Source organism: Anolis carolinensis, chromosome 2 (assembly GCF_035594765.1).
Source record: "Anolis carolinensis isolate JA03-04 chromosome 2, rAnoCar3.1.pri, whole genome shotgun sequence".
Taxonomy (NCBI): domain Eukaryota; kingdom Metazoa; phylum Chordata; class Lepidosauria; order Squamata; family Dactyloidae; genus Anolis; species Anolis carolinensis.
In genome coordinates this window covers 105746506-105772598 of record NC_085842.1, presented here as the reverse complement: position 1 = coordinate 105772598, position 26093 = coordinate 105746506, and the positions used below count along the sequence as shown (strand labels likewise).

At 41.2% G+C, this 26093-nt stretch overlaps 1 protein-coding gene across 1 annotated transcript; it reads right to left on the bottom strand.

The window, feature by feature from the left end:
• Window positions 1-6427, bottom strand: cdkn2aipnl (CDKN2A interacting protein N-terminal like). Its single transcript, XM_008104767.2, has 3 exons — window positions 6161-6427; window positions 3189-3288; window positions 1-1842 (listed from the first exon to the last, which is right to left on the bottom strand). Exons 1-3 carry the CDS (start codon window positions 6367-6369, stop codon window positions 1831-1833), a joined length of 321 nt encoding a protein of 106 aa, XP_008102974.1. The 5' UTR covers window positions 6370-6427; the 3' UTR covers window positions 1-1830.
• Window positions 6428-26093: the final 19666 nt, after the last annotated feature.

Here is a 26093-nt window from a genome sequence, read left to right as displayed (position 1 = left end):
TTATTTTAAATTTTTTTATTCATTTACTAAATTTAAGAATTATTACATTTGTTCCCATCATTCTTCTATTGCCTGACCTGAACATTTCAAGTACCCTACTTCTTAAATAAGCAGACCACCCAAATTCCACATAGAAAGGAAATCATCTCTATTTTATTTTTAAAGTGGCAGAGTTCACAAGGTGTAGCTTCTGTCTCTACCAGTTTCTCAAATTGTGCTCCTCCAGATGTTTTGGATTACAGCTACCACAATTCCTAACAGCTGGCAAGCTGGCTGGGATTTCTGGGAGTTGAAGTCCAAAACACCTGGTGGAGCAGAAATTGAGAAACACTGGTCTATACTAAATGAAATCAGGACCTAAAAGTATAAGCATGCCAGAAAAGTATCAGATGGGCAGTTAATGGGAGAAGGCGCCAACAACTGATATTGATAGATTAGTGAAGTGACCATATAAACCCAGAGGGAAACAAAGCAATAGGGCTGCTGATGCTGTCATTGTTTAACTATCTCAGTGAGAGAAAAAGGCAAGGCAGCAAAAGAAGCATTTGAGTGGCGTTACTGTGGTGAGGGAAATTCAATTAAACTCAAAGGATAGTGCTGCATATTCCAAAGTAATGTTTATTCTTTGGTATTCTAGCTGTTTTTTTCAAGAATGTCAGCAATATGCGAATTTCTACTGTCCCCAATTCCAAAAAGACAGACAACATACAAGTAGTTCCTCTTGAGCCTGAAAGGCAACCTGTAGTAGTAGATTTCCCCCCTGTACACTCAACATGTGCTTTGATATTGGGTCATCATACTTTCCACTATGTAAATGTTTCTAAAATATTGGGTCTTGAGTATTTTGGAGTTCAGTTGCTAGAAACTTCAAACAGCATGACAAGAAATCGGAGACTCTGACTTGAAGGCAAATAACATCTAGATAAACGAAAAAGGCCAAAAAAAAAAAAAAAAGATAACAGAGAACCCCTACTCTGTGTCTTACTGTTCTAGTATTGGCACTTGTCCCTACAACCTTCTCAGCTTCATGTAGGACCAAATAATGTCCTGTTGAGGGGTGATACTGTCACTCAGAGTGCAGGTGGTGTTGCTACTAGGTTCCCCTGTCTCTATTTTCCATGCATTCTCTTCTGCGGCGGAGTATAGATCCTCTCCATTAGCTCATCCTTCAAAATAAAAAGTAGGGTACTGGCCTTAATTTTTCTTCATATTATTGCCACCAACTGTTTTGATGTAGTATTTGCCGTCATCAGGCACTGCATCTAGCAACACCTCCACCATGCAATTGATGGTCTCCAACATGGCGGCAGATACATGAGGAATTGTCGAAAACTTGTAAATGGTGCAGGGCTCACTGCCCATCAGGCTTCTGTACATATACAGATTCCTTGTCCAACTGCCTCCTATGGCCTCTACCTCACAGTAGGAAGGCATGTTGTGTGCTCTGACTGCTCCAGAAGTTCACCGTGAAGTGTACCATATACCTCTCTCTCTGTTCTGACCAGCCAGGCCTTCCTCTTCTCTCCAGTTGTCTGGTATTTACATCTTACTAAACATGATAACCTACTGGATTCTTAAGATTCAGGAAAAACCAGTACACTCAACCATAGCCTTGTTTCTAGAAGGATTTTTAAGTATATGGCAGATTATCAATGAAGGAGGGAGATTTACAATTTTCTATAATCTAAACTGAAGGTATATGGATTCTTTAAAACCCTGTAAAATGAATATCCAAGGTAAGAAGTCATGTTTCTTGCAGTTCCCAGATGACAGTTGTCCATGTAAATGGATTTTATGGCATAATGAAAGTCTTTCCTCTCTTCCCTTTCATTATTGTTGGTTCTAAAAAAAATGATATAGGAAAAGTCAGTTTGAAAGGTCACATCTGGAATATGGAAGTTTTATATAAGATATTAAATATTTGCTTTACACTAAAAAAATATATCTAAAGTTTTCCATTTATACCCTATCTACAAATCCCAGTTTATTTATCCATTAGCTATTTGTTAAAAAGTAATTAAAATTAATAAAGTCCCATTATAGTCTGACTCACACAATCATTTAAGTCTACACAAGTTGAGAAAAAGAGAGTGCTATATTTTAGGAGCTACACAGTGTCAGGTCAGTTACATGTATACAGTGAACAGGATGGCAAAAAGTGAATTTGAACAGTTGAGTCATGTGCACAACCATTACAGTTTTTATATTAACAGTAAATTTTTACATGGCCTCAATAGCGGAGGTCAGCACAACCTACTCTTTCCTCTTGTGGCCAGTATATACTGCAACAGTTATGGTATGTCTATGGGACCCTGGATTCACTATTGTTACTCACTACAAGCAATACAATGCCTTCATTAAGGCTTTGTAATGCTAGCTATGTTATGTGGTCTTTATGCAATTTCCAAAACCTTTAAGCACACAAACATATGCTGGGTTTTGCTACCTTCATTATTTTAGGATAATAATAGTGTTTGCAGGGGCAGTTGTCCATAGTGTTTTGGCAAACTAGTGCTATGCATAACCAGAAAGGTTATTAAACTGCAATACAGTATTTGCCAGAGACTCCACATTCTGTGGGTAGTTAAACACTGAACAAGCAGAATGGAAAATTAGAGAGTTAGCAGAACTACAACTTAGAGCTATAAAGCAAGACGTAACTGAGATTTTGGGAAGCTCTGCTTCTGCTACATTGATTGTTTCCAGATTAGTTTAAAAACTAAGTTTGGTTTTAGTTTACAATGGGAATGGGTCACATATGAAGAGAGCTTTTAAGAAAATAATAATAAAAAAGATTTATCCATATCTGGCTTTGCACTACCATAAAGGATTCCTGCTCACACAGAAGTCACAACAACTTTTAACCCTTACCCACCATTTATTTCTAGTGTCTATAACATATATTGTTGTGTTACAAAGCCATTCCTACCAATATGAGTACCATTTTTTCAGAGGAAACCCCAGATTCCTGTGAGCCGTAATGGTAAATAAGTGGTTTTTTCTTGATTTGCATGAGAGCAAACATTTTAGGATATACTCAAAAGTAGGATCACAATGTTCTTCTGAACTGAATTAATTTTATGTTTTAGAAGTCCTCCTAGTGGAGTCACATACAGACATGTAAATTATTTTAAGACTCAAAATATTCTCTTTGACATTTTAGTTGCCTGTCCACGCAGAATATTCACCTTTTTCATTAATTCATCACGGGTAGTGAAATGTGGTACATCTCCAACTTCGATCCCCTCAGCCATTTCTGTCACCTTGTCCAAGAGATCTTTACTGTAGCTGTACAACAAAAACAAGTGTGAATGGAGCACCTATTCTTCTGCAATACAGAAGTACATTTACTTTTATACAACAGTAATCAATTTAAATACCTCTTAAATTCATACAGTAGATCAATGAAATTGAACTTTCAGAAGTTTCAAAATGAAATCTGTTGTTCTGACAGATTTAGTACTGAGATTAGATGAGGAGTTTCAAATGGCCTATATCCAACTGTAAAAGGAAACTGCCCTATGAACAGGCGAGGAAGTGAAGCAAACTGCCAGTATCGCCTTCCTCATCTGCTACTTGGCACCACATTAAGTCTGGATTAAGACTTTGCTATCAGCATCCCCCAGAAGAGGAGGACAATCACAGCCACCTTTTCGTAGGCCTGCCACGAAATATTTTCCCCAATATTGTAACTGTATGTAATGTATTTTTGGGTACTGAATTTGGAGAGAGAAACACAATAAAAATGTTGTATCACACATAATTCTTTGACAAGTTTCATTACTCATTTCATTCAGTCGCATGTTACAACTCAAAAACATCAAAAGCATATGGTGAAAAAACTGTGATGGCACAAATCTCAAGACCTTTTTTTGGATTCAGAATGCCACGTTCCTCTAAAAATAGCATTTAAAAAAAAAGGTTTTATGACCCTCCAACTTTACAGGACTACAATCTTCCACTTTGGGTGACATTTTACTGTCTTCATTTACTTTTTCGAAGGGTTGTGGGGAGAAAGAAAAAGGGCTCTACAGTATAAATAAAGGGTTTTCAACTTCCCATGCACGCTGTGTGCCCCACTTTTGGGAAATCTGTGGCATGCGATCCTTTGACATATAGAGGATCATATTATCATTCTACTGTGCCAGAGGAACAAATACAATCAGGACACCTTCAAATATGGTTGCCTTTGCCTTCCTCTGAGGCTGAGAGAGTGTGACTCATGAAGTGTCACCCAGTAGGATCCCATGGCTGAGTGGGGATTTGAATCCTTGGCCTCCAGTCATAGGGTGGGCTACATTCTAAAGCAGGCATGGGCTGTTAGGAATTGTGGGAGTTGAAGTCCAAAACACTTGGAGTGCCAAAGTTGGCCTATACCTACTCTAGAATGAATGCAGTTTGGGTATCACTTTACCTGCCATTGCTCAATATTGTGGAATCCTGGTTGTAGTTTAGTTTTTTGTGTCAAAAGCATTGCATAAAGTATAAAACTGTTAAAATAAAGGGAGCACAAGCAGCTAAATAATTTTAGACCAAAAATGGGCAACAGCAACCACATTGTCTGTAGCTTTAAATAGTTCTTTCTCTGCGCATGAGGCAGGGCATTGTGGGCAAGCATACAGATGCTGAGTTGTTTGTTCTACTCCACAGTTGCACAATGTGGAGGATTCTAGTCAGTGGTTCCAAGCCAGTTTACCAGCAGTTAGGATTTCTGGGAGTTGAAGGCCAAAACAACTGGGGACCCCAGGTTGAGAACCACTGTTCTAGGTAGTGCCAATTAGCCAGGTTGTCTTTTTGATCTCCCAACAGCACTTCTGAGTCTGTTCAGGGACTTCCAAGTTGCCCATTCTTGGTTTGCTCCTGGAGGAATATCCTCGTAGGGGGCCATCCAGTTGAAATTGCCTGCTTTTGCTGCCCAGAGAAATATATTTGCCATTGCTGGAGGAACATTAAAAGGGGTGGTGGTTCTCATGAAACTTTTCCTTGATTTAAGTCTGCTGGGAGGAGGCTGATAGCCATACAGTGGGTGGCTTTCACAGTGTTCAACTTTATTTCTCTCACAATTGGCAGCAACTTGCTGTTGCACATCTGGGGGGGGGGGGGATGCCATCTAGTTTATATAGTCTATCAACCGGTGGAGGTTTAAGAAATCCTGTGATTATTCTACATCAGGCATGGGTTGCATGTTGCAAGTCACTTCTGCTGCAAATGGCTCTTGCAAATGCCGCATTATCGCAGGATGTCTATGCCCCACAGCACTGTAGAAATTATACTGTTTAGCCGGCATTGTGCCACCTGACATTCACAGCATGACAGGACCAAGACATTGACATTTCCAGCCCATCCCCTGTTCAGATATCAGCCAGCACACCAACGCCTTAAATCTAGAAATAGTTTTCTAAGATCTAGAGATGCTTACAGGAACACCTCAGCAAGTGAGAGTCCAAAAGTGGCAGGCTAAAACCCGGAACCTCAATCAGTGGCTGAGGCCGAATGAGAGACTCCCTCCTGGGCACACAGAAGATTGGGCGACTTGGAAGGCGCTGAACAGACTGTGCTCTGGCACCCCGAGATGCAGAGCCAATCTTAAGAAACGGGGTCACAAAGTGGAGTCCACAACATGCGAGTGTGGAGAAGAGCAAACCACAGACCACCTATGACGATGCAGTCTGAGCCCTGCCACATGCACTATGGAGAACCTTCTTATAGCAACACCAGAGGCACTTCAAGTGGCCAGCTACTGGTCAAAGGACATTTAATACAATGCCAAGTTGTTGTGTTTTTTTTAACTTTGTGTTTTCAAATACATTACAACATGTACCCTTGGTTCGATAAATAAAAAATATAGAGAGTCTATCAACTGGTGTAGGTTTAAGACATCCTGTGATTATTCTACGTCAGGCATGGGCAAACTTGGGCCCTCCAAGTATTTTGGACTTCAACTCCCACAATTCCTAACAGTCTCAGGCCCTTTCCGCAGCGGCTGAGGAGGAAAAGGAAAGGGCCTGAGGCTGTTAGGAATTGTGGGAGTTGAAGACCAAAACACCTGGAGGGCCCAAGTTTGCCCATGCCTGCTCTGTATGTTTCATCCAGTGCTGTATTAGTTAACTGCTTCTACAGCGCAGGCGCACCCGACGCTCACTTCCCTGCAGCGCGCTACCTGCATCCGAGGAAGAGGCGGTTAGCCCAGACCATGGAGAGCGAGAGCAGCTGGTCCGTGTGCAACGGCCCCCCGCCCCCCGCATCAGGCATGTTCCGGAGCAAAAAGGCCCGCCGCGCTTGCCAGTGCTTCTCGCTCTCCGAATAGGCGCGGAACTGCTCCGGGAACTCCGCGGCCCCGGCCCCCTCCGTCTCGCCGCCTCTCACCATTCTCCCTCTTCCGTCAATGGTTGCCTCCAAAACAGAGGAGAACAACCGGAAGTGACGTCAACCAACAGTGCGAGCCAGAGAGAATGCGGGGAAGCCCCTCTGGCCCTTGACCACTCTACTGCTCTCCCAGTACGGAGCCGGGCTGCCTCTGGGCCGCAAGGGCGGGGGACGAATGGGCTACCAGCTGGCCTCTCCCGTGCGGCGCATTCGCAGAGGGACCGTGATGGCGCGCCCTTTGCAGAGGCTTCTGTGAAATTGTGCCATCGTTGCGAAGGCGAAACCCCCCCTCCTTTTCACCCGCAATTGTTGTCCTTCTAGTGTGGCTTCGAGTCGTTTCCGATTTATAACGACCGGATCATGGAAAACTGGTTCAATAGGAGATTGCCTGAGCCTACCCCTGAGGCTGAGAATGTGGGACTTGGCAAAGGCAGGCTAAGCAGGGCCAACCCTGTTTCATACTTGGATAGGAGATGGCTCATGAATACCAGTTGCTATAGGCTACATTTCAGAGGAAGCAATTGGCAAACCACCTACGAGTATTCCTTACCTAATAATAATGATAATAATAATAATAATGTGTTGTCGAAGGCTTTCATGGCCAGAATCACTGGGTTGCTGTGAGTTTTCAGGGTTGTATGGCCATGTTCCAGACGCATTCTCTCCTGACGTTTTGTCCCCATCTATGGCAGGCATCCTCAGAGGTAATGAGGTCTGTTGGAAACTAGTCAAGTGGGGTTTATATATCTGGCATGTTCAGGGTGGGAGAAAGAACTCTTGTCTGCCTGAGGCAGGTGTGAATGTTGCAATTGGCCAGCTTGATTAGCATTGAATAGCTTGGCCGCTTCAAAGCCTGGCTGTTTCCTGCCTGAGAGAATCCTTTAATGAGATTGTCTTCCAGACAAGAAACAATCAGGGCCAGTTAACACCTCCTAACAAAGGATTCCCCGCCAGGCAGGGAACAGCCAGGCTTTGAGGCTATTCAGTGCTAATCAAGCTGGCCAATTGCAACATTCACACTTGCCTCGGGCACACTTGCCTCTTTCTCCCACCCTGAACATTCCACTGATATTTAAACCCCACTTGCCAGCAGCCCAATAATAATAATAATAACAACAACAACAACAAACTGAACTGTTTGTTGGAAATGAAAGCTATGGACTTGTCAATATCAGAAGAGGAATTTTCCAGGGAGACTCATTGTCCCCTCTGCTTTTCGTTATTGCCATGATCCCTCTGTCAACAATCTTACAAAAAACAAATCTCAGCTATCAAACATCTAAGAAATCTCACAAAATTTCGCATCTGATGTATATGGATGACCTGAAGCTGTATGGGAAAACAGAAACTGAAATCCAGTCCCTGACTAACACTGTTCAAATTTTTAGCACTGATAGCAGCATGGAATTTGGTTTGGACAAATGTTTGACAGTGGCATTGAAGAAGGGAAAAATCATTGAAAGTGAGGGCAGAAATATGCCTAATGGCCAAACGATAAAGTGTCACCAGCCAGAGGCCTATAAATATCTGAGCATATTACAGCTGGACAACATCAAGCATGAACATGTGAAAACTGGTCAGCAAAGAATACACACAAAGGGTCAGAAAAATTCTCAAAAGCAAGCTCAATGCAGGCAACACCATCAAGGCCATAAACACCTGGGCCATACCTGTCATAAGATATACTGCTGGTATTATAAATTGGACACAGGCGGAACTGGACAATTTGGACAGAAAAACAAGAAAACTCATGACCATTCATCATTCACTGCACCCTCGCAGTGATATTAACCAGCTATATCTGCCTAGAAGATCTGGTGGCAGAGGACTCTTGCAAGTAAAACAAGTAGTCAAAGAAGAAGAACATGCCCTGGCAGAATATGTAAAGCAAAGTGAAGAACCTGGTTTGATTGAAGTCAAAAATCAGAAAATCCTCAAAGCACAGCAGACAAAAAACCAGTAAAAGAAAACCATACTACAAAGTAGTGCTGACAGCTGGCACAACAAAACATTGCATGAAAGGTTCTCTGACAAAATTGAAGGAAAAGCTGACAAGGAGAAGACCTGGCTATGGCTCACGAATGCGACACTGAAGAAGGAGACAGAAGGCCTGATCCTTGCAGCCCAGGAGCAAGCCATCAAAACAAATGCAATTAAGGCCAAGATCAAAAAATCAGCTGATGACCCAAAATGCAGACTGTGCAAGGAAGCTGATGAAACCATTGATCATATCCTCAGCTGCTGTAAGAAAATCATACAGACAGACTACAAACAGAGACACAACTATGTGGCCCAAATGATTCATTGGAATTTATGCCTCAAGTACCACCTCCCAGCAGTAAAGAACTGGTGGGATCACAAACCTGCAAAAGTATTGGAAAATGACCACGCAAAGATACTGTGGGACTTCCGAATCCAGACTGACAAAGTTCTGGAACACAACACACCAGACCTCACAGTTGTGGAAAAGAAAAAGGTTTGGATCATTGATGTCGCCATACCAGTTGACAGTCTCATTGACGAAAAACAGGAAAAACTCAGCCGCTATCAGTACCTCAAGATTGAACTTCAAAGACTCTGGCAGAAACCAGTACAGGTGGTCCCGGTGGTGATCGGCACATTGGGTGCCATGCCAAAGATCTCAGCCGGCATTTGGAAACAATAGACATTGACAAAATTACAATCTGCCAACTGCAAAAGGCCACCCTACTGGGATCTGCACGCATCATCCGAAAATACATCACACAGTCCTAAACGCTTGGGAAGTGTTCAACTTGTGATTTTGTGATACGAAATCCAGCATATCTATCTTGTTTGCTGTGTCATACAATGTTGTTGTGTCAATAATAATAATAATAACTTTATTTATCTCCCCATGGGGACTCAGAGCGGTTTACAACAAGTAAAAGCAAACATAAAATGCCATAATGTGCTAACTGAACCAAAACAACCAAACTCCTTCCCAAATTAAAAAAACAAACAAACATCCAACCACATTAAAATGATAATAAAGACATTAGCACAAATTAGACAATGACCTAACAGAATTACGTTTTCACACCTAAACATTAAGGAGACAAAATTTAGGAATAAGACTAATAAATGAAATGTAAAGACCTTGTGAAATGTATGTGGTCACCAGAAATTGGCAGATGATTTGAAGGCACCCAGACACAAGCGTGCATTTGGTGGCAGTAATTTACTATCATGCCTACAACTTTGATTTTAAAGAAGCCATTAGGGTCAAAAGACTTAAGCAGCACAAAGTTATATTTCATGCACACACATATGAAGTCCATTATCTGCATAGTGTGTCTTAACCCTCCTAAGCTACACTAATTCGGGAGTCTGACCATGTTTCTCCAGTTGAAACCCTGTTTTGTTCAGGTGAAAATAACCAAACAGATTTCTGTAATCATTCTACCATCCCCTAAGGCCCCAAGGCCCAATTTAACAGAAATATCTAGGAAAGGAGTACAACATTTGGAGCCACTCAAAGACAGTGCCATGTCCTACAGAGTAATTAGCCTAGGAAAGCCAATAGGTCTTACAGCACATCAAGGGACAAATCAAGAGGGTGGTTGGGACATTTTCTGCTTCTCAGCTGAGCTCCCCTAAGGGCACTTCCACACAGAACCTATAATTTGGGAGATAACAGGTTTAAAAGGGGGTGGCCAGAAGACGTTTGTGCTAAATGTGCGTGCAATCACAGCAACAGAGGGAAAACCCCATTCAAAAAGGTCCTCCTTTATCCCGGTTCCAGGCGAAAAAAGCAGATTTTCCCATGATTGTGGCCCTGCAGTCAAGTTCTGGGTTTCCCTCTTTATGCCCTGTGGAGACTGCTTCCCATCTGTGCCAGTTTTTAAAAGCCTGAGACAGTTGATCAGCTGTTTGGGCTTCCACGGAGACACAGCTGGTTTCCTGCTGGTTTCAAGAGAGGAGATATGAAGAGCCATTAGAGGTCTCTGGAAGTGTTTATTTTAAACTTTATATTGAATATAATATAATATTGAATAAAAAATTGGGGAGAGAGGGAAATCCAGTGGCATTTAAAAAAAATCCTGGCGTAATGCTCTGATGCTTATACATGCACATAGGAATCTCTCCTTATTTGTATTAGGATATTTGCATGTGCACATATACCCGTCAGCGCATAATTGAGTGATTTAAAAAACTTCCAGCGGATGTTCCCGGTTTGCCCTCCTGTGAGGATGGCGGGGGAAGAAAGTTCGAGACTGCTAGGTCTGTCTGGGGACCTGCTCTGAGGTCCCGAGTTTGTTTATCCCACATATTAATCTCGTGTTTTGGCATTGTCTGGAAGGGCCCTAACCTACAGCAGCAGCAGCCCTTAGGAGGGACTATTACTCCATTTATTAGTCCTTTTAAGCTGGGACCACGCTATTCTGTACCAATTTACCAACACAGCATAAGACCCACGTTCCATTAATGTTTTATTCATTAAACTTTAACATGTCTAGACTGCATCTATATAACTGCAGCCCCAGTCCCTGAGATTTCGCAAATTGAGTTCAGCAAATAGGCAAGGGCAACAGTGGTGTTTTATGTGGACTCGGTGGAAGAGAAAGCATTAGATGATCTTGTGCTTAGTGGGTTAAATAAACTGGGTGGAGGTGTGCTTGTGTGTTCATTGGTGTCCTATTGTGTGCAACTCCAGGTCCTCTGCCAGAGACTTGTTTGGTGGAGAAACAAGCAGCCACCAACTCTCTATTGCTGCAGCCCCAGTCCCTCAATGAACAGAGCTTAGTTAATGGGCAAGGCCAACAGGGGAGTTTTACATAGGCATGATGGTAGAGATATAAAGTGAGCTAGGGTTAAACATCCTCAGCCCTGGAGAGTCTTTTGGGAAAGTTTATTGAGTTAAGAATGTTGTGTTTGCTACAATAAGGCTATTTGATTGTTTGTGTGAGCTGGGAGGGGGTTTGCTTGCTTGCTTGTTGGTTTGTTTGTGTGCTCCTTGGTGTTCTGTTGGTGAGCTTTTGTGTGTTGGGTTAGGATTAGCGTTAACTGAGCAGAGATGTGCTTGTGTGCTCCTTAGTGTTCTACTATGTGTTGCCTCAGGTGTTCAGCCTGTACACATGGTCTCAGGAGGCAAGACATCTCAAAGTAAGTGGAGAATTAGCTCAGTCGGCACTAGTTTTCCCCATAAGTGGAGCCCCAGTCCCTGGAGATCAGAAAACAGGTGTTCAACAAACAGGACAGGCCAACAGGAGCATTTTATATTTTGAAGGGGAGAGCCACAATTCTGTTTTAATGTCTACTTAGATTACTGAATATGGATGGTGAGACAGCTGCAACTGCTGTGGTATGTGTGCTTGCTGGAGGATCTGCATAGCTATACCTGTATTGAGTGCAAGCTGGTGGCCCTGTTGGAGGAGAAGATCCAGCAACTTGAGGCCATGTACCTATTCTTCTGCATATCAGAGAGCATGAGGTTTTCTTGAACAGAGTAGAGCAGACTGTCCTGAATGAGGAACTTACTCTGAGGAGGATGTAGTTTCTTAAACACAAGAGGTAGGCTTTTGAAGGGGAAGATAAAGCAGATGATGCAGAAGGCAAAATGCAGAACAGAACAGGTGAAGAAGTACTTCAGAGATACCTGGCTACTCATAATGAACTCTCCAAGGCCAGACAAACTGCATCCAAGGATATGAAAAGAACTGGTAGGCATAATCTCAAAACCACTGCTTGGTCATTTTTGAGAATTCCTGAGTAGTTCCAAAAGACTGGATGACTGCACATGTTGTCCCAGTCTTCTGAAAAGAGAACACAAACAATTATCACCCAGTCAGATTAACATCAATACCAGGAAAGATTCTGGAACTTATCATTAAACAGACAGTCTGTGAGCGCTTAGAAAGGAATTTTGTGATCATTAAAAGTCAACATAGATTTCTCAAAAGCACGTCATGCCAGACTAGTCTTATCTCTTTTTTTGATAGAATTAAAAGCTGAATAGATGCAGGGAATTCTGTGGTTGTAACTTTTCTTGATTTTAGTAAGGCCTTCAACACGATTCCCCCATGACATTCTCACAAAGAAGCTGGCTAAATGTGGGATAGACATTGCTTTTGTTAGGTGGACTTGCAATTGATTGATGCTTTGTGACAAATCTGGCAGCCGCAGTCAGAGGGCATGGGGAACTCATTGCTCCATGATCCACATTGCCTGGCTTACAAGGACACTGATCCCACGGGTGTGTGTGTGTGGGGGGGGGGAGTGTTGACCACATGGCTTTGCCACATTGCTTCCTGTGCAACACGGGAAGCCTGTCGTGTTTCTGCTGCGGTGGCATACACTGGCTCCATGCTAGTTGACCCACAGATCCTCTCCAGAAGTTCCTCTGTGTTGTGAGAGGGGAGCCAGTGGGCTTTGTGGGTCAGCTAGGGCTGAAGTGGCATATGCTGCCAAAGTAAGCCCTGTCTGATGAGGTCATTAGACAAAAAAAATGAAATGCACATATATAGGACGGGTGATACCTTACATTTGAAAGTGACTTTGGAGTCTTAGAAGATTGCAAGCTAAACATAGGTCAACAGTGTGCTGCAGAAAAAATGTATTGTAGTCGCTTTGAGTCTCCTTTAGGAGACAAGGTGAGATACAAATAATAATAAGGAGCAGCAGCAGCAACAGCAGCCAGTGTGGTTTTAGGCTGCCTCAAAAGGAGTATAGTGTTTAGACAGAAGGAGGTAATAACAACACTCTTATTATCCTTTGGTCAGACCTCAACTGGAATATTTCGTCCAGTTCTAGGTACCACAATTCAAGAAGGATATTGACAAGCTGGAACATTTCCTGAGGAGAGTAAACAAAATGGTAAAAGGTCTAAAAACAAAACTCTGTAGGGAAGTGGCATAGGGAGCTGGATTTGTTTACCTTGGGGAAAAGGAGGTCAAGTTTAAATATTTGAAATAATGCCATATTAAAATTGAAGCAAAGGAGGTTTTTTTGGTGTTCCAGAGACTAGAACACGAAACAACAGGTTTGAACTATAAGAAAACAGATTCCATCTAAATATTAGGAAATAATTTTCTGGCTGCTTGAGCTGTTAGACAGTGGAATATGCTGCCTCAATTTGTGGTGGAGTCTCCTTTTTGGGGTGAGGTGGAAGGGTGGGGGACAGAGGCTGGATGGCCATCTGTCAGGAGTCTTTGATTGTGTGTTCCTGAATGGCAGAATGGGTTGAACTGGATGCCTTTGGGGTCTCTTCCAGCGTTATGATGCTATGATTTATTGAGCCCATTTCTGTCTGATTTCCATTTCTTCTCCTTCAGCTAATTAGTGCTTCAGTCCTTGGTATCACTTAAACAGGGCAAAACCCATTAAGCTAACTGGATTTTCCTTCAGAGTAGTTCTGTGTAGGATTGTAATGTAAGGTTCAAATACTAAGCAAACATATGAGGGTGTGAGTCCTATTGAACTCAGTGGGAAGAGACCTTTGAAATAAACATGCTCAGTACTGGGCTGAGTGTGCGTCAGCAGCTTGCACGGAGTGTCGTTTTTCATATTGGCTGGGGCTAGCCCACTCTTTCGTATACATTGGTCCAAATCATTGCTTTCCTGTTGCTTGTGCTCATTAAAAATAAATCCTCACACAGCATGTAGATACAAGTTAGCAGTGCCTGGAGTTGAATTTTAATGGTATTTGACGGCTGTAGAATGTTCAACAGCCTCCCTGACGCTGAAGTGCTACTTTGCAACCCAGGAACAATTCCATAGGCAATCTCCTGAGATCTTTAGGAAAGAAACCGTGGAATGGATGTGGTTTTCATCTCTAATTTTTAGAACTTCTAAGCACTCATGTGGTGGGATGGGACATTTCTTGAATCTGCCTCAGTTTAAAAACAACAATTTCATGCAGTTTTATTTGCTCGTCCTCCCTCATTTTCAAAATTAATAGTTTTCAACCTTCTTCATTCTGGGACACTCTTACTCATCCGCTGTCAGAAATTCAGGATGTGAGAATTGCAAACAAGGACATCATTTGTTCTAAAGGTGATGCTGTTAGCAAGCCTGCATTTTTTATTTCTGCTTCAGATATAGTAACACAGATTCTTCAGCATATTTACATTAGCATTTTCTACAGACTGGTTGGGATAAAATTGATTCACTATACCTGAAACTGTATGCATGTTAACCTAGGAGTGTACCTCATTCAAATAAATGGGCATCACTTCTGAGTTAGCATTTACAAGAATAAGACACTTAACATCTTTTAAAGGGTTTTTTTAAAAAGAAAAGAAAAAAGAACAAATATTGCTAAAAGCTGGAGCCAACATGATGTAGTGGTTTGAGTATTGGACTCCGGAAGATATGGGATATAATATCTGCTCAGCTATGGAAACCCCATTGAGTGACCTTAGGCAACTCACACTCTCCCAGCCTAAGAGGAATAATAGGATATTGGAGTTGCAAGGGACCACAAAGACCATCCAGTCCAACCACCTGCTGTGCAGGAAGACACATCTAAAGCACTCCTGAAAAAGGCCCATCTAATATCTATTTAAGGACATCCAAAGATGGAGACTCCGAGGCAATCTATTCCACAGTCTTTTACCATAAAGAAGTTTTCCCTTATGTTCAGGTGGAATCTCCTACTTTGCAGTTTGACTCAATTGGTTTGTGTTCGAGTGTGTGGAGCAGCAGAAAACAAGCTGACTCAGTTTCCTACATGACATCCAGATATTTAATGATAATTATCATGCCACCTCTCAGTCTTCTCAATACTAAACATTAAGTTGTTCCTCCTCATAATATCTGAAGGGATGTCATATAGAAAATAAGACTTAGTTTCCAGACTTTTGATCATCTTGGTCACCTTTCACTGGACAAATTTCAGCTTTTTAATATCCTTGAACTGTGACATCCAGAACCAAGCAGGTGAGATTTGACCAAAGCAGAATAGAGTGACACTGTTTTCCTTGATCTAGAAAGCAATGGGCAAACCTCCTCTGGCTAAATCTTGTCAAGAAAAACTTACGACAACGTTGCCCTAAATCAAAGTCAACTTGAAACGACATTAATGTCAAAAAATATTCTAACAAAACAGGATGTTTAGGTGTACATCCCACTGTACTGATTGATGGCTACCTGCTTACACTGCCATTAGTACGCCTCTTTTCCTACTGTTTCTTCCAAAACTAATTATGTACATACTTTGTATTCTAGTTGGAAGCTATAATGCATCAGCCTACACACTTCAATTTATAAGCTTATCCTTTTTTTTAATCAACCCAGGCTTCAGCAGCTCACTTCAGAATACTGGGCTCAGCTTTCCATTTACTCTCCTTGACTGCTTGTGTGGACCAGCCTTTCCCAAGAAGCATCCCAAGCATGCTTCCCTCTAGCATTTTGGGAAATATAGGAACCACTTCTTCTGAGGCAAAAACCATAAGCAATAGAATGACTCCTGTGGGTATGAATTAATATTTATGTATTTATTATAACGTTTATATCCCATATTTCCATCCACGGGCTCAGACTGTATACCTGATTTTCTTCTCCTGACTTTAATTCTTACAACAGACCTATGAAGGTGGTCAGGCTGATGGAAAGTATTTGACCCAATGCTACTCAGTGAATTTATGACTTAGTGGTGACTTGAATATGGACCTTCCAAGTCTCAATCCACTACTCTGAGATTCGGTTTCCATGGTCTTATTTTCTTGAATGCTTGCCAATAGTAAAGACTCTGATACCCGGAAAGTGACAAATGGCACATCAATTGTAGAGGTGTGGGAAAGGGGAGGTAATATTAGCTTCTGAGTAAATAAATATCCTCTTTGATCCCAGTTTTGTGCCTGGCATGCAGAAAAGTAGCAGGTTTTCTTTCACCAGGCATGCATATAAAGTAAAAGAGTGAATCCTCTAAACATCGGTGATGTGGAAGAGCATTAACTTAAAAAGAAAAGAAGAAAAAATTGGAAGACGGAACTGGCTGAAATCCTCAAGTATAAATACGTATAATTGTATATTCAAGTCAGGATCATCCATAGCTGAAGTGTTGAAGGCGAGATTATGGATTGGATACTATGGTTTGGCAAAAATAAATAAATACATGGATTCTAGAGAAAATCAAGCTTGAACTCTAACTAAGAAGCCCCTGGTGGCGCAATGGGTTAAACTCTTGTTCTGGCAAGACTGCTGACTGACAGATCGGCAGTTCGAATCCAGGGAGAGCAGGTAAGCTCCCTCTGTCAGCTCTAGCTCCATGCTGGGACATGAGAGAGGCCTCTCACAAGGATGGTAAAACATCAAAACATCTGAGTGTCCCCTGGACAACGTTCTTGCAGTTAGCCAATTCTCTCACACCAGGAACACTTGCAATTTCTCAAGTTGCTCCTGATACACACAAAAAACTAACTAGAAAATAAAATGACCAAACTGCAGCTATTCCACTTTGGACATATCATGAGAAGAGATGACTCATTGGAAGAGGTGATAATGTTATCGAAAATTAGACCCCAAAATTATAAATAATGACACTTGGCTCCCTTGGGAAATATAGCTAGTCACATGGTTATTTCTGATTGCCCTACAGTAACCTTTTTATTAAATTCCCCAGAATGTTACCTCACCCCGCCTTCACCGAGAGGAAATTATTACAATTCTAACACAATGAACTGGTAAGAATAGGAGGAGGACACACAATGAATTTGCATCAGAGCCTTTAGGTCTCCCTTGTCTTTTAACCTGATATGATCTGGGCTAGCCTGGAAATGTTCCCTTCCCCAGGTCTCTGTATCAGACCCCTATGGAGAGACCCATTGACTTGGCTAACACCTTGAAGCACCCTTTTGTTTATCAAGCCTAACACTATTGCCCACACTGGAGCTGAAGGGAAGGGAACTCATCCCAGACCATTATCACCAGACACACCATATTCCTTTTCAATTGCACCCCTCTCCTGGGCAGATCAATAAATGGACTGACACTTCAAATGCTCTAAAGACAGTTTATCAAATTTTCTGCCACTACAAAGGACCAACCACTGATAATGTCAGACAGAATCCTGAGCCACTCAGGACGTAGATCATAGCTGGACAGTTTCTAAACCAATCAGAACCTTGTGTGGGTTTCTTGAATAGTTGTCAGAATTTTTTAAATGTTCTGCATTTGCAATTGCATGTCAGTTTTTTGGAGGGCTATCTCCACTGATATCCTCTCTGGCCAATGAGAATAAAGCCTCCAATTTTGCCTTCAGCCCCTCAGTGTCTTTTCTGGTCCTTTGGAAGCTTGGCATTCTGAACCCCAAACATGCGGTTTTATTGGCATTCAAATCACACAGCAATAAGGCTGGAAGGCAGAAAGAAAGGAACTATCACATTACGGTTAGATTGACTCAATAAAGGAAGATACAGCCCTGACTTTGAAAGACTGATCAGAACTCTAATAACTGATTGTTTTGGAAGTCTATCATTCATAGGGTTGCACAGAACAACAATCACCCTATATATGTAGGGAGAATAGGGTTGTACTGTGTCTAATTTTTCTAGTAGAAACCGTTCCTGCAAATACGTAGCTAGGCTAGCACTAGTGGATGAGGAAAGAAAGCTACGATTGGTCTGGTTCCATAGCTGTGGGGCCAAGTACTCAGTCACATTGAATAATCTGACAGAACTGGAATAGATTTACTTCCTCATCCATTCCTGCCAAACAGATCACTTCAGGTATAAAGAAGGGAGAGTATGTTTTCAAGCTGTCAGCAAGCTGAATGATGCTGCCTGGCTGGAACAGTTCGGCATCGCCCTCCGGGTTCCCCCCTCACTCCTTTTTCTCTCCTGGGGATGTGCCCTGCCCTCTTCAAACTAGATGTTGTTCAGCCCTGAAAAAGCGCTGTCAGTTTTGACACGCATTCAAGATAATATGTACATTTTTGGATGGTTAGTTTGCCTCTAGTTACTTTTTCTGACTTGAGTCTATCATATCACAGTTACCATGAGCACAGAACACACACAAGAAAAAAAAACTTTTTAAAAGATAAGGGCTGCAATTAACATCATAAGACTGTAGAAACAATCATATGCCCCAGAGACTTGCTGTCATTCTTTTTTTCTGTTGAGCTTTAAAAACAGTATATTCTATTGGCTGTTAATGGAAATTAATATTCTGGTCTTTCGTCTCATTATTTATATGTCTGTTAGAATGACAGTTCTGAGTTGATAACGAAGCACTTGTAAAATAAGCTGCATAAGACTGCTAAAGTGATTATTATCTATTTGTCTGCACATATTTCTTCTTCTCTCAAGAATTTCTGGTCATTTTACCAAACTGCTAGTAGATGAATATGTTTTGTGGGTCAGAGACATCAACAAAAAAGCTTCATCCTTTAAAAAAAGATTTTTTACATTTGGGTAAGAAAATAAATCAGGGAATAAAACAGGTGATTATTTAAACAATTATGGTTGTAAATTTATATGGAAATAAATTAAACTGAAAACTGCAGGACTCACTGAACCTTTGTACATTTACCTTACAGCAGAGTTAGTGAAGAGGCTTAAATACACTCAAGACATCAGATATTGTCTGCTCTTGGAAGCTAAGCTGGGCCAGCTCTGATTAGTACTTGGATGAGAGACCACCAATGAATACCAGTTGCTGTAGGCTATATCCAGAGGGAGGAAGTATGCAAAACCATCTCTAAGTATTCCTTGCTTCAGAAAACCATATGAAATGCATAAGGTCAGTACAAGTAGAAAGGCAAATTGAAGGCACATAGTAGACACGTGGAGCTTGTGAAGGTTACTTTTTTGGATTCCTGCTCACAGAATTTCTTCAGCCAACAAATCCAATAACAGGAGTCTTTCTCTGTTTAGCACATACTTTTATTGTTTAACCAAGAGGCTTATGCCTCAGAAGAAAAATCCTATTCTGGCTCGAGAAATGCAAAGCTGAGGCTTTTATTGCTCCAGGAAGCAGTGACACATGTTCAAGTTCAGTGTAAAGCCTTCCTACGCGACATGTGAGGCCTGTTTTCTACGACTTAATCCCTCACCTCAGATAATGCTTCCTGTGTGTATTGCTTGCAAAATTACGAATGTTGCCTGAAGGTGTTGCCATGGAAGAGGTCACCAGCTAAATGCTTGCAGCTAATCCACTTAGCAGCTCCCTCTTAATTTTGATGTGCCACCATACATTTTTTCCCGGTGTATAGATTTTAATTATTAACCCTGGAAGTGAGTGTAGTAAATGGTGCTTTGGCCCCCTATGGCTGAAGAGGTTTCCTATTGCTCCCAAAGCATAGTCCAAGTCAGTGAATTCTAGGGCAGGCAGATTGAATCTGAGGACAGCAGGGATAAGAATCAGAGGACAGCAGGGATAAGATTTCATTGAGTTCAGGCCCTAATGGCAAAGCTGGAGGGCTACTGCCACACCATTCTCTTTCTCTCATTCTGTTTTTAGCCATATATTCTATTCACTTGCACCTGTTTTTCTAGGGAACCCGCCCAACTTCTTTCTCCTCCTTGATCTCTTCTATCATTCTTTCCTATGTAGTTCCAGGCAGACACTCGCAACCCTGCCATTTCTTTCTTTGCCTCTCTGTTTTCACCCACTGATATCTACCTTCCCATTCCAGTCATGCTCTTCTCCCTTCTTTCAAAAGACCCCCTCCCTTTCCATCTATACACCCATAACTCTGATTCTTATCCCTGCTGTCCTCAGGTTCAATCTGCCTTCCCTAGAATTCACTGACTTGGACTATGCTTTCGCCAGTCTTTCTCTCTCCCTTGGCCCCTTCTAAAGCCATTCTTTATACCTGATAAAATCATTTCCTTTGCTCAAAACACTCCCTTATTCTCACCAAATCCAAGTCTCTCTGTGGCACCCCATACTCTCAAAGAGTTCACAGATGAAAACCAGGACATGTGTGCCCAAATAATGTCACAGAGGGGTCAAGATGGCAAAAGTCATTAATAATGAAAAACACACAAGCTTGAGGAGAGTGCAGCAGTTTGCCTTTATCTGAGTCTACTGAGAAGGTCAAAATTTATCCTCCTTCTGTCCTCTGCCACATGTGTTAGTTGAGTACAAACTACTTTTGGAATCTGCACTCAGTTTGCCACAATTGAAGTGAGTTGAGGACAAATGGGAAAGTGGGAGGAGAAACTGGGACATTTTAAAAGTGGCTGAAAAAGGATTAACTGGGACTCTGCACAGTTGGAGTATATGCTCCTCATGTCTCCCATTGGATCCCTCCTGTACCTGCTTTCTTTCTTACCTCTTTACTTTCTTGCCTTCAGTTATTCACAATCGCTTTGTAGTATGACTTCCTGATTAGCTAAACTAATTAGTCTATGTTAATGAATTTTAATACTGCAAACACTTTTGTTAATGAATTCTTTTTAATGTGATTTTAAATCAGATCTTCTAATTTATTTATTTTTTCTGAATAAATTAATCATTGCTTTGTCAAATCTAGCTGAAATTTTAATTCTTAGTTTTAACAGGAGTTGGCCTTTTCAATCAGTTCTTGAATGATGAATCAACATGTGAATTCACTTCATTCGATGGCTGTATTTTAGGCAAACCTAATAACAGGATTCAGACTTATGTCTTCATTGTCCAAATTTGTGCGCAAGAGAACTCAACAACAAGCATTAAAATATCCTTATATATTCCATGTAAGCATTGTGAAGGTGTTGCTGTGCCTTCGGGTCATTTTCAACTTAAGATGGCTCTAAAACAACCCCTTCATGAGATTTTCTTAGCAAGATTTATTCTGAGCAGTTTTCCCATTGCTTTCCTCTGAGACTGAGAGAGAGTGACTTCCTCATGGTCATCAAATATGTTTTCAAGGCCAACTGAGGATTTGGGCACAGCCTCTCAGAGTCGAAGTCCAACATTCATACCACTACACCAGAATGGCCGGCTATGAAGGGATACATCTAGGTATACATCTAGATCAATGTGGATGTTTGATAAGAGCCCTATCTGGGATTCCTGAATGAGATTCAACCTGATATCTTCTGCATATATAGCAAGCACCATGTCTTTCTACTGCCACAGCCCTTGATATGGAGGATGAGTCACACTGCCAGTCACCAGGTTTCCTTTGTTTTTATTGCCGTATAACCCCATTGTGATTGGTATTAACACATTGTCAGTTTAATTGGTCTATGCTTACCTGATACATTTTGATTGACTCTCAATTACGAAGCAAGCAAACAGGTGAACCAAAGCAGTCCAACAATGAGGCGAATTAGGCAGTTGCCTGTGGTGCAGACCATGTGAGGGCCCTGTCAAGGCGGCGGTGGCCACCCTCCTGCTCTCCCTCGCTGTCTAAGGACCCCTCACCTGCCGCCCGCCCGTCGATGGGCCTGTGCATGTGTGCAGGCCTTCTAATCGACTGACGCAGAAGGGTGTCTGGGCCTTCTGCCGCCACAGCAATTTGGTTTTTTTTGGGGGGGGGCACCAAAATTCAGGAGGGGCGCCAAAATTCTGGTTGCCTACTCCTGAAAATTACCTCAGGACAGCTCTGCAGGTGAAAAACAGCAGAAATTGGAATAAACTAGACTTCCTATCTTCTTCAAGTGACCCTGACTCGCTGGGATGCACTAGGCAGGCACCAGGTTATCTTATTGTTATGAGTGAAAACAAGAATGCTGTGTGAAAGAATAGGGAGGGCAGACATGAGAATAACTCCTTAAACTGCAATGGCAGCTTTTAAAAAATATATCTTTGTCTGTTTGTACTCAGTCACATTTAGCATTTATAAAATCTTATAAAACTACATCTTCTTCAGCTGTAATGTGTGTTAGTTTTTGATATTTAAAGAAGTCTTTGGAAGGCCTGGAATTGTTGACAGATCCAACTCAGAATATGAGAAGTACTAGGATAGATGAAGCCTTGCTCTGACTTGGGATATAAGAACTCCCTATGTTCTTAAGAGAATATGTGGTTGAAGCAACTTTAAGGTAAGAAATATCATAGATTTGCTCCATAGGAACTGGCCTGGAAGCCCTTCAAGTGACATAAGAGTAAAGTCTTCTGTTAAGCAGAATTGGTAGCTAACATTCATTTCCTTATTCAGTGGTTATGCAATATTTCTGTGTGTTGCTGGAGTGGTACTAAAGGAAGTGAGCATTGTTCCACTTAGTGGGAGAAACAAAAGGTTCTGTATTACAGACTTCTGGGTGGGGGGGCGGGCGGGGAGAGAGATAACAAGGCACTTTAAAAAGCACCTCCTACAATTCTAGAAAAAGTGACTTTTTCATACCAAAGTGCTGAACACAACTGCTGTGATAGACAGCCTACCCCACCCTACCCCACTTTCAAAAAAGAACTATAATTGGGATAATTTATTTCACAAATGTTGGCAGAGCTGCAGATGACCAGTCAACAGGATTATACCAGCAAACACTATCCCCAGCTTGAGGCTTTCTTGTGTTATGGCTATCTGCCATGTAAAAAAAAACTCAGCAGGAAGTAGTGATGATGACGACATTTAGCCTTTAGTCTTTAAAGCACTTGGTGTACCCTAGTCCATAAATGTTACAGCAGGCTGTGGTATACTGTGCCTTTGGTTGGGATATATAGTTTTGTGCACCCAAAGCTTCAGCAGCCTTCCTAGTGTTTGAATAAACACCTTTGCTACAAGACTCTGCTGGCTGGTGAGCTTGTTTTCATACGAAGAATACTACCTCCTCCTCCTTCTTCATGCAAGCAAACATATATGGTGGCTCCCAAAATAAGGGAACAGTGAATTTGCTCTGGGTCTTCAGACAAATTTTAAAGGATCTGTCCAAAGTTCTGAATTTATATAGGGGATAGATTTTGGCATCTAAGGAACTGCTTATTTATTTATTTATTTATTTTTCAAACGTATATGCCGCCACTCCCCTAGGGCTCGGAGCGGCTTACAAGAGCCGGCTAAAATCAACAATTTAAAGAACATCTTAAAAACATCTTTAAAAACATCTTAAAAACATCCTAAAAGCACCTTTTAAAACAGCGAACCCTCACCTCAAATGGGGTCCCCTGAGCTCAATGTTGGGTTCACAAAAATTTGGCAACAGTATTGGTTTCTGATCACCACACATTTACTCAAATCTGTTAGGAACAACGTGCAATGTTTATAGTGGACTCTGCGGAACATTTTTCAGCTGTATTCCACAAAAAGTAAAACCAGCTTGTTGAGCAATTCATGTAAATGCTGATTTATTATCAGTAAATGTCTGGTCTTTATACCTATTTTATTTACCTATAAACCTGGAGTCAGATAAAAAAATTATCGGGTGGAAAGGGAAAAGTGGAAAAAGTGGAAAAATATTAAGAAGCCCTGATGCAGGGTAGCTCCTCCAAAGGTAAAACTAATACCCACTTCGGGTCTTAATTAAGAGAGAAAAGTGAGATATAATAATAATAATAATAATAATAATAATAATAATAATAATAATACCACCCAGAGTGGATTCATACTCCTCTGCATGGATGTAATCACCTGCCATTAGATGAATGGCAGTGGGGTTGAGAGAGGAAAAAAGGGCTTAGCTATGGCTATCCATAGAACAATTTTATACATGTGGACTTTTAGAAGTGAGTACAATGGGTCTTATTGGAAGTACAGTAGAGTCTCACTTATCCAACATAAACAGCCTATTAAACATCAAATTACATCATTATTTTACAAATTAAGCACAAATTAAGTTATAGTCAAAAAGGCACTAGATTTTGTCTAATTTTTGAAGTTAAACAGGCAAATCTGGTTAGTGCTTGCATGGGAGACCAACAGGGAAGGTCAAGTGCTGTAGGCTATACAGTTAGCCCTACATATCCACAGAATCTGCATCCAGAGAGTTAAAAATCTACAATTTACAATATTTCAAAAAGCAAAGCTTGATTTTGCTATTTCATACAAATGATGTCATTTTACTACTTCATGGTATATAATTGGACTGGAACATCCAAGGAGTTTGGTGCTATCGGGATCCATTGTGTTTCAGAGGAAGAACTGATAAAGCCACCTCTGAGTATTCCTTTCCTAAGAAAATCCTATTAAATTCGTGGGATCACTGTAAGTCAACAGGCTATTTGAAGCCTGACACACAAAGTAAAATATATAATTTCCAAGCCCTGAACAATTAGGAGACACATTGATGATCTATTTAGCTCGCCATTTTGATCTGTAGTTGTGGTAGTTTCCTGTGATTTTAGTCATGGGGTCCTTTTATAATAGCCATCCTGGAATATGTAGAGATTGAGACTGGCATCTCCAGCATGCAAAGTATATATTTTAATGCTGAGTTACAACTCTTCCCTTATTAAGTCAGTTCTCTGTTAAAATCTGGCCAAATGGCGAAGACTAGTTTCTCTTGCAGTACACAGTTGATACTTCTTTCACTGCCATGTTTCCATCTTACAGATTCCTGATACTTGTAGTTTCTTGAGATATTTAGGTTTCTTTGCCAGAGAAAAATCTCATCAAACTATAAATCCTAGGATTAGGCAGCCATGACCATTAAACTGGCATCCATTTGCTATAATTTCGGTATATGCAGTACAACCTCCATACCCATGGGGCCATTACCTGCCATTTCATTTATCTACATCTGACAAAATAGGTTCTCTCTAGGAATTTTCTAAGTCCTTAAGGACAATTCTACAATAACCTCCAGTGGAAACCATTCATTTCAATAGGATTAGTTATTTATGGATTTTTGTATCCAACATAGGTTCAGGAACTTATCTTCCATGGATATGGTAGGTTGTACCATAGTGTGAAGGAGACCTCTGATCACGTTATCCATGTTTTTCCAGAGAGGAGAAGGTCAAAGGAAAGCAGGAAAATAAGGGGGACAGAGCAATGCTCACTATCCCTTCCTTTTTAGAAATCATGGCCGCTACTTACAAAAGGAGAGGAGCCAGTGGATCTACTAATGTTAGAATTCAGTTACCATTATCCCTCAGGGCCAACAAGACTTGCAGTCCAAAGACATCTGGAGGGCTTTTATGATCCCCAGCCCTGTTTAAAGAGATCAAGAAAAAGATGCAAATGTCTCTACCTTCTTCCCACCCAAAGTATTGCATTTTGAAGCAAATATCACTGGCTAATATTTATTTCTATAGAGCTTGCGGGATGACAAAAGGTTTTCTTTTGCACCATCAATGCAATCCTCTTTGGCATTAATCTCAGAGATGCTGCCTACCTATTTTCTTATCTAAAATATTTTTTTTAATGCTCTCACTGTAAGAATAGAGGCTAAGGACTTTCAGATATACTATTCACTCATCGTATTCTCCCAGAGAATATAACACACAGCAATAGAAACTTAAGCACGTTAGGCGAAACCTTATTAACAATGCTATGTTATTTCCTATTTACCTTCACACAATGCCTCTGTCAGATGTTTATAGGATACAACCTGAAAATGGCAGACGTGCAAGTATATTTACTGTGTGGTGCCCATCAAAAATTGTGATGTTATTGTTAGATAGGAAAAGATAAATGTTTCATGTGCATGGAGGAGATTTATATATGCCTCGGGTACATTTGAAATACTGAGAGCTTGAAATCAATTTAAAAGTTCACACTATCATTATTTCTGGTCCAAACTTTCAGTTTTCTGAAGGGTGCCTCACTGTTTCAATACTTAAGTCACCAATATTGTTGGAGAGGTATTGCTGACTGAGTGCAGTTTGTCCACTGGGGGGTGTTGGGATCTCTTTGTTGATATGCTTTGTAAAAAAAACCAAAAACAAGTGCAAAACAC